At 43.9% G+C, this 13,239-nt stretch overlaps 1 protein-coding gene across 1 annotated transcript in view; it reads right to left on the minus strand.

Moving 5' to 3' along the window:
- The window catches only part of LOC142496907 (interleukin-18-like), a 31,716-nt gene that overhangs the window by 8,935 nt on the left and 9,542 nt on the right, over nucleotides 1–13,239 (minus strand). The window contains exons 2-4 of the mRNA XM_075603996.1: nucleotides 11,941–11,979; nucleotides 11,019–11,072; nucleotides 4,027–4,158 (exon numbers count right to left, since the gene is read on the minus strand). Of these exons, the coding sequence (XP_075460111.1) occupies nucleotides 4,027–4,158; nucleotides 11,019–11,072; nucleotides 11,941–11,977 (223 nt within the window). The 5' untranslated portion in view covers nucleotides 11,978–11,979. The remainder of the gene's footprint in view (nucleotides 1–4,026; nucleotides 4,159–11,018; nucleotides 11,073–11,940; nucleotides 11,980–13,239) is intronic.

A 13,239-nucleotide genomic window follows, 5' to 3' on the forward strand; every position in this document is an offset into this window, starting at 1 on the left:
ATAAATCTAGGTCTGTCAACCAGGCTGCCACCCAAAATCGGGTCATTACATAAAATGGCCCAGTTCTTGGCCACAATCTGTTCGATGTTCCTATGTACCGAATTAAAATTGGTAATAAAAGCCACATCTATCTTGTCTGATTTTTTACAACTACTGATGTTCTTATCCTTTGGTATCAGCATATCATTCCTGTCTATCTGTTGAACTCTTTTTAATTCCCTCTCTAGAAAGTCAATACTGTATCCTCTCTGAACAAAGCGATCCAGGAGTTTATTCGCCTGTTTCAAAAAAGTATCATTGTTACTGCAATTCCTGCGCAGTCGCATGAACTGCCCTCCTGGGATATTTTTGACCCATGTGTTCTTATGGTTACTTGTGGCCATCAATAAATTGTTGGTATCTACTTCCTTGAAAAATGTCTCGGTCACGACTTCACCCTCGATAGTAGAGGAAAGTTTGAGGTCTAGATAATCAATAACCATGCTGTCTGTATGGTGCTTAAATACCAAATTGTAATCATTGGTGTTCAAAAAAGACATGAAGCTGTTAACCGAATCAAGGTCCCCATCCCACACACACAGGACATCATCTAAGTAGCGTCGCCACATGATGATGTTGGTGTGGAATGGGTTATTGGCCCAGATGTAGTTATCCTCCCAATCTCCCACATATAGATTTGCGAAACTTGGGGCAAACCGAGTACCCATAGCAGTTCCACAAACCTGTATGTAGAAGTCCTCAAAAAACATGAAATAATTATGTTTGAGTATAAACTCAATACAACTGAGAACAAACTCTCTATTGAGGGAGTGCAACTGAGGGTCCCCCTTCATACATATATCAACCACCTCTATACCTTTGGTATGGGGAATGTGGGTATATAAGGCCTGAATGTCACAGGTTAGCCACCTGTAACTACTCTTCCATTTGAAAGATTTAAAAAGGGTAAGTACCGCTGTACTTTTTTACTTTTATTACGTGTAATTCGATCTATATAGTTTATCTTCTTGAATGCAGCTGTGGATTCCACTATGTCGGAAGAACAAAGCGTATGTTAAAAGTTCGCATACAGGAACATATCCGTAACATTAAGAATGGTTATGATAAACATAGTGTATCTAGGCATTTTTTGAAATATCATCATAAGGATCCTTCTTTCCTAACGTTTAAAGGCATTGAGCATGTCCCTTGCAATAGAAGAGGGGGAGATAGACTCAAAGCATTATCTGCTCGGGAATCCTTTTGGATAAACAAATTGGACTGTATGGCCCCGAAAGGGTTAAATGAAGATATAGATGTCTGGTCCTTTTATTGAACTATGTTATGGTTATATGGCCGTGAATCAGATCCATTGAACAAGCCTAGTGATCCATTTTTCGTTAGTGTAACAGTGTATTCTGTATGTTTTATGTTCAAGTCATCTTTTTCCTTTACAGATTTTATATCCCTCCCTATGTGTATTGCTTTTTATGACAGTTGTATATGATTAAAGTTGTATTGTTCAAATGTTTTTTCCATATAATTCAATGCCATACCCTGTTAATTATCCCCATGCACCCAATTGGACCTCAGTCTTAATTATCTGATCAATGCGGGAGGTGGTGCTGGTATATGGCGACATGGGTAATGGCAATGATTTTATCCCTGAAGAAGTAGCACTCTAGCTATGAAACGCGTAGGATTACTGCTTTTATTGCTCTTTTATGCCATTTTTATGCCATTTTATACACTCTGCCGGTGTCTCCCGTTGGAGGTACGCACTGCGTGCAACGTCACACCCATGCGCAAGGAGTGACATCACTGGAGAGCGACGGCCTGTGAGGTGTGGATGCGGACACACTGCAGTGATTTACCCGTTACTGGTAGACATTTGTGGACCTAGAGACTCAGTCCTAACGCACACATAGTGTGTCCCGTCTGGAATACAGACTTCCCTCTATCATCACGAGGACCGTTAAAGATAGTGTACCTGAGACGGTTTGGAGACTGGAGATCAACCATTACCAAGGAGTCAGATGACATCTGGAGGGTGCGGAGGTCCACTTACCTGAGGCGTTCCCTTCTATCGTGTGTCCTGTCGTCCACTATGTGGTAACTCGTGTATTGTTACACAAAATGCTTATATTCTATTTTTCTGATGTACGCAGAATACTTACCTCTTTTAAACACTAAAATTAATTTTGATATACTTCACTATTTGCGTTTTGCGCTTGTTTTTTTGTCTTTTGTCTATTGCTGCTAAAGGTTGTTCTACAAGGTATTGAATCTTAAGGTATACTTGTTTTTTCACACATGGCTTTTCCATTTTGGCTTTATTTTTGTTAAATAAATCATGACAGTGTAATATGATATGTTAGAAAAGAGTACCCCGCTACAGCATTGTAATGTATAGGTGTAGTATTATGAGAAAGGTGCCTTGGGTAATAATGATAATGAGAAACAGGAGAGCTAGAAACCCAATTTGGCACTCAATTCCCAAAGCTGAATGTGTTATGATAAGGATTAAAAATAAGTTTTATTGTTCACCGTAATTAAAAGAATGGGGGTTAAATCCATTTAAGGACACACACATAACAATCCTATGTTGAGTGCTGTATGCACTCTGGATTGATAATGAACGAAACAATGAGTTGAATTGGATCAATGTTTCGAAATTAGATGCTGGTATACAGTCAACCTAAGATATAAAGGTGTTGCTTCAGCAGTATGAAGTGTACATACACTACGTATAACATATAACAGCCTGTATAAATTGGTTTAACCACTAGGGTTAAATGATACCCTGTGATAAAGTAGGATCCAGTCAGATAATATCCTACAAAAGTGCTAATTAGCAACCAATTTAGTGATATATATGAGAGTTGAACACATGCACACTCTTGCTATCCAGTTTATCTGTGCCCGTATCGTATGGTGTTAGTGTTGCACAGTAGCTGGAGGTGATGATACAGGGGGTCCTATCGTGGAGTGTGTAACTCAACTATCACTGGTTGCAGAAACACTGATATGCTGTATGGCTGTGTGAATGCCTAAGCCCATATTAATGAATGGGTTAACCGCTGGTATTCTGCACTCCAGTTCTACCGGTAGGGGTTTCCCCTGAATTAACTCGTATCACTAGCAGAGCTGATAAACCCTCTGTATGTCACGGTGTGGCTATTGATATGCCGATGTCCATATTCATGAATGGACTAAACCGCGCAGTCACAGGGATACAGATGTACAGAGGTATGTGTCCACTTACTGTGAGGACGAATGAACACCTAGTTCTCCTACTCGAGTGAGAGGACGCGCGCGTTTTGCGTGAGAAACGCTTTCTCAAGGCAATAATGAGAGGGGGAAGTCCCATAGAAGCAGTCAAGTATTTATGCGGTGTAACGAGTTACCATTGGTTGATTGGCTCACTGATGGCTGATGAAGGTGATGATCTGATTGGGTCACACAGAGACCATCAAAAACTAATTAACTTGCTCAGCCTTTGGAAATATACTATTAAGATAGGCACATATCTATGCATAAGTATATTAATAATAAGTAGTATACTATTGCAAATTAGTGGTATTTTTGTGAATGAAATACACATAACGTTATACCTCAAGGTGACTCAGTGAAAGCCCTTGTTGCCACCTACCTTCTCCTTCCACATCGTGGCGTCCGTCACACGGCGTCTCGTTACCATGGCAACGTGATAGCACGTTGGTGACGTCCGCGGCAATGATTCGGAAGGAGAAGGAGGGGTGGCAGCCGCCATATGTATAGGCCTCAGGGTCAACGGATGACTATGCAGCTTCCTAGTGGGGTGAGATTTGGCCGCCATTTTTGTTTAACCTGAGGGAGATTTAAACCTGGGAGGCGTAGAAAAAAAAAAAGAAAGATTCGCTTCTCTAAGTTCTTAGAAAACATTTTAACCCTTCTCCTGCCAGGGGAAAAGTTTCTTAAATGTGAGAGGGCAATGTAGGGAGAGGTGTATTTAAAAAAAAAAATGAAACAATACTCAGATAAGTGGGGTTCTTTTTTTTTGGTTACCTGTGCCATAGTTAGCAAGAAATTCCGCCCCGTCCTCTGGAAACGCTACAAGGACCTCGTCGAAATAGTTTTGGATTATTACCGTTTGCAACAACTTCGCCTTTTTCCATGTATCGGCCTGCAAGTCGCTTTCTACCGTAGTGAGAAAAAAGGCATTAGACACATTATAGACCTAGGCATGCAAGGGTGTATATATATATATATATATACCTGTGTATATACATATACAGGTGTAGCACCCGTTGATGGGTGCCATGGTATGCTGTCAGTTACTTCTTGCGTCGCCAGGCCCGGCCAGTTAGAAAGTGCTGTGAAAAGGTACGCCATTTACATACATTTTTTGTGTAACTTCTGTTCAGGAATAAGGGCTCGTTAGGCAATTTGCGTAGCCACACATGCTTGGACATACCATTCAGTAGGGGTTCTCAACTCCAGTCCTCAAGACCCCCCCCCCCATCCAACAGGTCAGGTTTTAAGGATATCCCTACTTCAGCACAGGTGGCTCAATCAGGGGCTCAGTCGATGACTGAGCTTCTGATTGAGCCCCCTGGGGTGGAGCAGGGACTGATTGAGCCCCCTGGGCTGAAGGGGGGGGGGGGGTCTTGAGAGCTCCTGCTATACAGACTTAAAGCAGTGTTCCGATTGGTCTTGTGCTACGGTTGGACTAAGATTAGGGATAGGGATCGACGTGCGATGCGTGCAGGGGAGGCGCGACCAGGTTCTGTAGGCAGCTATAAAAGCTGCGGGTGCGCGCGCTCTGTAATGAGAGCGAGGGAGCACGCATGGGCAGGAACTGGCCGCGGCGGCAGCAGCAGGTAAGGAGGAAACACGCCTTAAGGGACGTGTTCCCTGATACCTTACAGTACCCCCCCTTGAGGATCGGCCTCAGGACGATTCCTATACAGCTTATTCGGAAACCTGGCATGGAACCACCTTCGTATTCCCAGAGCATGGATCTGGCGAAGTGGTATCCATGAGCGTACTTCGGGTCCGAAACCCTTCCAATTAATTAAAAATTGGGCTCCTCCTCTGGAGTCTAGAATCAATATTTGTGAAAAAATAAACAAACGCAAATAACATCACTTATAACCAATAACATTTGAATAATATACTGTTCTTAAAGAGTACAGCTCCCGGCACAGGATTCAGACCAAATCCAACCATCAATCGGAGGAGAAACAGGTGCTCAAATCACATCAGGACATGGAAAAAAAGTAGAGACACAAAATAGTGCAATATTGTCAACCCCAACGAATGAAGTCAATGTTGAAAGCTCTATAAAATTTGCACTCACGTGTACAACGTGATAGTAGGGCGTTGTGGTTATTAGAAGTTACCAACTTATGTTTCCAGATAGGTACTCCAGATCCATAGAAAAGGAAGGGAAATCCATATACAAAAAAGCAAAATAGTATAATACTGCTTTTAATATTAAAAACACAAAGTATTCCACTTACATAAGTGCCTTTGTTTGTGAGCATTCAGACCACCCTGGGTCATATGGACAGACAGTTGTATTCACAGCAACAGCATCTGCTCCGTGGCCGTCACAGCATGCATTGGGCTGACTGAAGTCGTCTTCCACTCTGGATGTCACCAACAAGGGCCACTCTGTAGTTTAATGATTCACATAGAGTGGAAGACGACTTCAGTCAGCCCACTTATGTAAGTGGAATTGTGACAGTAAGCTGGAATGGAGGATGTGTGTACTTTCCAGCACTAAACCAGTTAACCTACAGTTGGAGATCTGCATACACCTGCAGCCTAATTAAGCAGGAGGCCTGAGAGACTGCAGGTTTAAAAAGCAGGAAGTTGGTTACAGAAGGTGAGCTTGTTTTTCCACAGGAAGGTGGAGAGAACTCTCCCGGCTGGGAAGCCGTTGCTGTTGCTCTGGTCCCCCAGTCCTGCGAGGAGCTTTGCTGTTGGGACCAGCTGGGACACCAACCCAGGATAAAGATAAAGATACAGATTGCTGCGAGCTGGACACAGCCTGCTCCCCGGAACCATGTTCCTGTTTGCTGTTGGAGCTGCATTACAGATAAGACTTTATTATTATGCTTATTGGTTATCTTTTGTGTAGCATATGTTTTGGGCATGACCAGATTAGCTGGCTGTCCTGTTAGTAAGGGCTCAAGAAGTGAGTTAGTTTCCCTAACGGGACTAGGCTTTAATTTCTAGAAAGTAGTTTCTTAAAGGGACAGTGCACCCGTACTTTATTTTGGTTGTGGCTAATAAACCACTATAGTTTAACGTTTCCCATCGTGTCTAGCGTCTTACTGACCCCGCCGCGAGGCCGTCCTGCCACAAATACTTTGTGTTTTTAATATTAAAAGCAGTATTATACTATTTTGCTTTGTCCTTTTTTGTATATGGATTTCCCTTCCTTTTCTATGGATCTGGAGTACCTATCTGGAAACATAAGTTGGTAACTTCTAATAACCACAACACCCTACTATCACGTTGTACACGTGAGTGCAAATTTTATAGAGCTTTCAACATTGACTTCATTCGTTGGGGTTGACAATATTGCACTATTTTGTGTCTCTACTTTTTTTCCATGTCCTGATGTGATTTGCGCACCTGTTTCTTCTTCGATAGAATCAATAATTGACTGAATCTCGAACTCTTCCTGTCCCTGAACCATGACCGAGGTGGCCTAGGCAAGACGTCTGGGAATCGAAAGCTCTGAAGCACTGGCTTTAATAACGAGACATGAAGACTGATGGTATCTTCATCGATGGGGGCAGTTGAAGGCGATAAGGCACAGGATTGACCTGTTCCAGAATGCTGAAGGGACCCAGGAAACATGGAGCGAGATTCATTGTAGGTGTCTTCAACCTTACATTCCTTGAAGATAGCCATACCTTGTCACCTGGCCTATATTTGGGCGCCGTCTGGCGATGGCGTTCCGCCTGTCCCTTCTGTCTGAGGCCTGCCTCCTGAAGGGTTTTTTGAATTCTCTTCCATGAGTTTTGAAGAAAGTTTACCCTGGAGTCTGCTGCCAGAACTTTAGAGAGATTAGATGAGATAGGGAGACGGGCTGGGTGGAAGCCATAATTTAAAAAGAAGGGCGACTCTTGGGTAGACTCGTTCCTCAGAGAATTGTGAGCGAATTCAGCCCATGGGAGTAGATCCACCCAGTTATCTTGTGCATCGGATTTGAAACACCTCCGGTATTGTTCAAGAGATTGGTTCGTTCGTTCTTTCTTTCTGACCGTTGGTTTGTGGGTGGTATCCGGAAGAAAATAGAAGCGAAATGTCCAGTCTTTGGGCGAAGGCATGCCAGAACTTAGAAACAAACTGTGATACGTGATCGGAAACAATAGAGACTGGGACTTCGTGGATACAGAAGATTTCCTTCACATACTGTAGATGTTTGCTAGGGTAGCAGAATTAGGTAGACCATTAAGTGGTATAAAATGAGCTTGCTTAGAAAATCAATCTACAATAACCAGGATGGTATTCATACCGTTAGAGCAGTGGTGGGGAACCTTTTTTCTGCGAAGGGCCATTTGGATATTTATACCATCGTTCGCGGGTCATACAGACACAGACAGGCAGGCACACGGCAGGCACACAGCAGGCATGTAGGCACACAGAACCCCGCCCCCTACCTCTGGTAGTTGCTGCTGCTGGGGGGATCGTGTAGGGCAGATGCTGGGGTAAGTGTGGGGGGAACTGCTGGAGAAGCATGGGGGATGTGCGGGGAATGCTGCGGGGGAAGTGCAGAGGAAGAACGGTGGCTGCTGGGGGATTGCTGGGCTAGTACGGTGGCTGCTGGGGATCGTGTAGGGCTGCCGGCACCTCACACCACCTCCTCCCGATCGGGCGCGCGGCGGCCATTTTTAAAAAATTAGCACGACCCCGGTTATAGCAGTTGCCTTAGCAGGGCCAGACCAAATGATTTCGAGGGCCTTATACGGCCCTCGGGCCTGACGTTCCCCACCCCTGCGTTAGAGAGTGGAAGGTCGACAATGAAGTCCATAGAAAGGTGTGACCAAGGCCAATCCGGAATAGGCAAAGGGCGAAGCAGACCAAACGGCTTGTTGCGAGTGGATTTGTTTCGAGCACAGGCGGAACAGGAACTGACAAATTATTTAATGTCCTTCAACATGTTTGGCCACCAAAACATTCGTCTAATTAGATCCGAGGTTCTCTTGGTACCTGGGTGACCGGCAGATTTAGAGGATCCCCACTCAAGGAATTGTGGAGCGGCATGCTAGCACCCCTCCGGCGCCTCCATACCCTCAGGAATGAGTGCTTGAGACTCCAATATCTTATCCAGTATGTCAAAGGAATTAGCCGAAAGGATATACTTAGAGGGAAGAATGCTCTCAGGGATATCTTCAGATTTGTCTTCACTGACAAATTGACGGGACAAAGAATCGGCCTTCAGATTCTTGGTACCAGGGATGTATGAGATAATGTAATTGAACTTTGAGAAGAAGAGGGCCCAATGGGCTTGACGAGAACCAAGATGGCGAGCACTCTGAATGTATAAGTTTTTATGATCCGTAAGGATTGAGATAGGGTTTTTGGTACCCTCCAGGAGGTGTCTCCATTCTTGTAGGGCAAGTTTAATGGCCAGAAGTTCTCTGTTCCCAACATCATAATAATGCGGAAGAGAATTTCATAGAGAACAACCCACAGGGGTGCAACTTATCCTGTGGAGATCGCCTTTGAGAGAGTATGGCTCCTGCTCCAATATCCGAGGCATCTACCTCCAAAGAGTAAGGGAGAGTAAGATCAGGATGACGTAAGATTGGGGCGGAAACAAAAGCCTTTTTGAGACAGTCGAAGGCTAGGCATGCTTCGGGGTCCAGGAAGTGGGATCCGCTCCTTTCTTAGTCAGGGCAGTAATGGGAGCCACAGTGGCTGAGAAATTACGGATGAATTTACGATAATAATTGGCAAAATCATGGAAGCGCCTTGAGAGAAGTGGGTTGGGGCCAATCCAGAACGGCTTTAAGTTTATCAGGATCCATTGCAAAACCTGTATCAGAAATAATGTACCCTAGGAAAGAGGTACAGTAGAGCTCTGGTGGAACATACATTTTTCCATTTTGGCATAGAGATGGTTCTCGCGCAGGCGAGAGAGAACTAACTTAGTGTGCTGAATATGTTCCGGCAGGGACTTAGAATAGATGAGGATATCATCAAGGTAAACAATTACTAAAATGTTAAGGACATCACGAAAGATTTCATTCACGAACTCCTGGAAAACCACAGTTGCATTACAAAGTCCAAAGGGCATAACTAAATACTCGTAATGGCCGTCGCGTGTATTGAAGGCCGTCTTCCATTCGTCTCCTTGTCGTATACGTATAAGATTATAAGCCCCACGGAGATCCAACTTGGAGAAAATGGTAGCACCTTATAAGCGGTCGAGAAGTTCGGAAATAAGGGGCAAGGGGTAGCGATTCTTCAGAGTAATCTTGTTCAAACCTTTGTAATCTATACACAGGCGAAGTGACCCTGCTCCGGCAGGGGAAGTAGATTTTCTTATAAAGCCTTTCTTTAAATTCTCTTGAATATATTCAGATATGGCCTTAGTCTCCGGGAGAGACAATGGATAAGACCTAGCTTTGGGAAGGATGGCACCGGGCAAAAGATCAATAGGGCAGTCAAAGGGACAATGAGGGGGCAGAACCTCAGAACGAACCTTATCAAATACGTCAAAAAACTCCAAATATATTACAGGATGAGAAGGGTTGGTTGGTTTGGTGGTCTCTTGTACAGGGGGCGTAGAAGGACTCTTAGCAACTGGACCCCACTGTATAGGTTTGTTATCAGTCCAATCTATCTGAGGATTGTGGCGTTGGAGCCAAGGTAGACCCAGGATTACCTGCACCGCAGGGGAGTGAATTACGTCCAAGGAAATCTTCTCTTTATGACCATCCGTCGTGGAGAGGGAAAGAAGAACTGTCTCCAAAGAAATGAAGGCTGGCTGGAGAGGTCTTCCATCAATGGCCTCGAGACCGATGGGTACGGACTTCTGTATCATAGGGATGTTGTGCTTGTTGGCGAAATCCTGGTCCACAAAGTTTCCCCCAGACCCGGAGTCGACAGAAGCGGACGTGGATACTCTATCACGGCGAGAGCAGCAGCAGGTAAGGAGGGAACATGCCGTAAAGGACGTGTTCCCCGATTCCTTACAAAGACCCATCTTAAAACACACCTCTGTAGCGAAGCATATGAGTAGCTCCGCGGCTGATACTTTACACTTGATATTGTACATAACGCTTGGCCCCTTGCAGACACACTTACCAGAACTTCCTCCTACTTTCTCTATATGTTCTTTCTACCTACCAATTACATTGTAAGCTCTTCAGGGCAGGTACTCCTTTTCCTAAATGTTACTTTTATGTCTGAAGCACTTCTTCCCACAGTGGGGCCTATGCAGAGAGCAGCGAATTTTCGAAATTCGCCATTTTTTGGAGATAATCGCGCAGAAAACAGCAGAAAATGGAGATTTCCGAAAATCGCGCCAATTTTTCATTTCTATTTGTAAAACTCGCCTCGCGGCTGGCGAGAACCGCAATCTCGCCAGTTTAAAATATATCCGTATGCAGAGAGGCGCGAACGGCATCTAGCGGCTGTTCGCGCCAATAAAATGGCGCGATTGTCTCCGTTTTGCCTCGCCAAAAAAAACTGGCGCTCGCGGCCATTGCAAAGGGAAAAAAAAAGGCGCAAATTTGTTTTTACATGTTTCCGAAGCGCGCATCTCGCCAATTTAAACTCGCCAGACGCATCCATGTTAAACATAGCAGAATTCGCACTTTTCTGCATATGGAGATTAAAACTCTCCAAAAAAGCTCCTTTTTATGAAATTCGCCATTTTTAAAATTCGCTGCTCTCTGCATAGGCCCCTATGTGTTATGTGTATTGTATGTTATGTATATGATTGTCACGGGTATTACTGTTGTGAAGCGCTATGTACATTAATGGTGCTATATAAATAAAGGCATACTGTACATACAGTACATACATACCTTCAAAAATAAAGATATCTTCTTCTACACCACACAGCCAGAGGTTATTTATCTCTGTGAGAAGGAAAGAGACAATGAGACATCTAAAATCACGTGCGACTTATGCCGGTCATTTTTCAGGGTCTTACATTTACATTCGCGCTGAGACAATGTATGGTGCCTACTTGCAAATGTTTTTGTACATATCATTTACATATGTGCACCACTGATGACACCAAAACGCCAACCCTAGCACCACTCTCTTCTTAACGAAAGGCAAGTTGACACACAATAAAATGGCTTTTACACATTGGTGCACCTAGACGCTTGAATTTGTAACTCTTCCATGCATCACTTTTTACAAGAAAAGTGTGTGTGTGTGTGTGTGTATGTATGTATGTATATGTATATCAATCAAACACACACAAAAGGTAGTCGCTCACACTATATATACACTAAAGGCTAAACCAGAACCCAAATATAAATAGTGATATATTATTTATAAAAACCAAGATGACCAATAATACAATAACACAGAGAAACTGGTGGTGCTAAGGGATAAAAATAATATAGAACACACAGAGAGAGGACAGACAGAATCCCTAAGTGTGCCAAGTTCTGAGTGAAAAAACCAGTCCTGTAAGTAGGGAAAAGCTCTTAGTAGCAGGCAGAGGAATACTCAGCTGACGGTGATGAGTAGATAAGAGTCAGTCCTTAGAGAATCCTGGTAGAGTCAGGTTCCTGCATGTGTCTGGATCACTCAGAAAATACACAAAAGATGCACCATGAAGTTCAGGTCGTGCTATATAAATCAATAGATACTGCCATTAGGAACACTCAACGCGTTTCGCCCGTGGGGGGCTTCATCCCGGGATCCAGACACATGCAGGTATAGTAATCGCTTAATTGGGAAGAGGAGATGTGGACATGAGCTGAAACGTACCTTCAAAAACAGGTTTGCCATCCTTTATAGAAGTCATCTCTGTGAGAAAGAAACAGAAAATTAACCAATGTAACAGTCTGCTCCTACCTAATGAGATAATGTGTTGTTGGCCTCATTGGCAACTAAATGGTTAAATGTGAGGTATATCATTTACAAACTAGGTGGCACTGTTATGTCAATAACGGGCACCAATCCAGACTCGGACTGATGCACAGAGCCCCTGATAACAGGTACCTCTTTGGGTCAGAGGTTGGTAAGAGGCCTTTCCTCCCAGCCCTGCAGATAGGGGCTTGGAAGTAAGATAGGCTGTTTGTTTATTTATATGCAGCCATAAAGCTCTGTTTTAAAGTTACAGGCATAAATAGAAGCCAATATTTATTTTCCCCAATCTATGTCTCCCTGGTTATACCTCGGCACTTGTCTCCTACTAGGCCACCATTGGTTAAACTGATAAACATGTAGTAAGTAGTTATGCTTGAAATTCGTGATTCCGAAGAAAATTTCCAAAAATACCCAGTAGTTTTCCTCAAGATACAAATAAATAAAACAGATTGAATCTTTCTAAAGGAGTCACTGATGCCAGGGGTGGCATACTCCAGTCCTCAACCACCCCACCCCACCCCACCCCACCCCACCCCACCCGTCAAGTTTTAAGGATATCTCTGCTTCAGTACAGGTGGCTCAGTCAAAGACTGAAGCAGGGACTGATTGAGCCACCTGTGCTGAAGCAGGAATATCCTTAAAACGTGACATGATTGGGGGGTGTTTGAGGATGGGAGTTGAGCACCCCTGAAGTAAGAAGCCAGCTAATTGACTTTCAGCTTTACTACGGCTACTACCTCTGGGCAAATCACAGGCAGCTTACCTGCATACTGTGCTCTGCCATTATATTGCGTAACTGAGACTCACTATTGACATATATACTGTTTCTGTAAACAGCTACGTCTCACGTACGACCAGGAATGGGATATCTGACCGTCATTGGAGTGGTTCGTGTATTTTTTTCCATTTAGGATCTTTTTCTCATGCGATATTACTAGTATGTGCGATTTCTGCTTCACACGTTTTACCATTGTACAGATGCGGGTTGTTCTTGCACATTATTGCTAGAGCTGAGGATCATACTGTAGGAAGAGGGAGTGGCTCAGTGAGTAAAGTCACTGACTAGCAGAGAATTTGAAGCAGGGGAGTCTGGTTCAATTCCCGGTGTTGACTCCTTGTGACTTTGTTATAAGGAGCTCCCAGCTGGGCACCACATACTAAGGCCAATGCCTAATGGGATATATCAGCAGGAACAAT

Source organism: Ascaphus truei, chromosome 6 (genome assembly GCF_040206685.1).
Source record: "Ascaphus truei isolate aAscTru1 chromosome 6, aAscTru1.hap1, whole genome shotgun sequence".
NCBI lineage: Eukaryota > Metazoa > Chordata > Amphibia > Anura > Ascaphidae > Ascaphus > Ascaphus truei.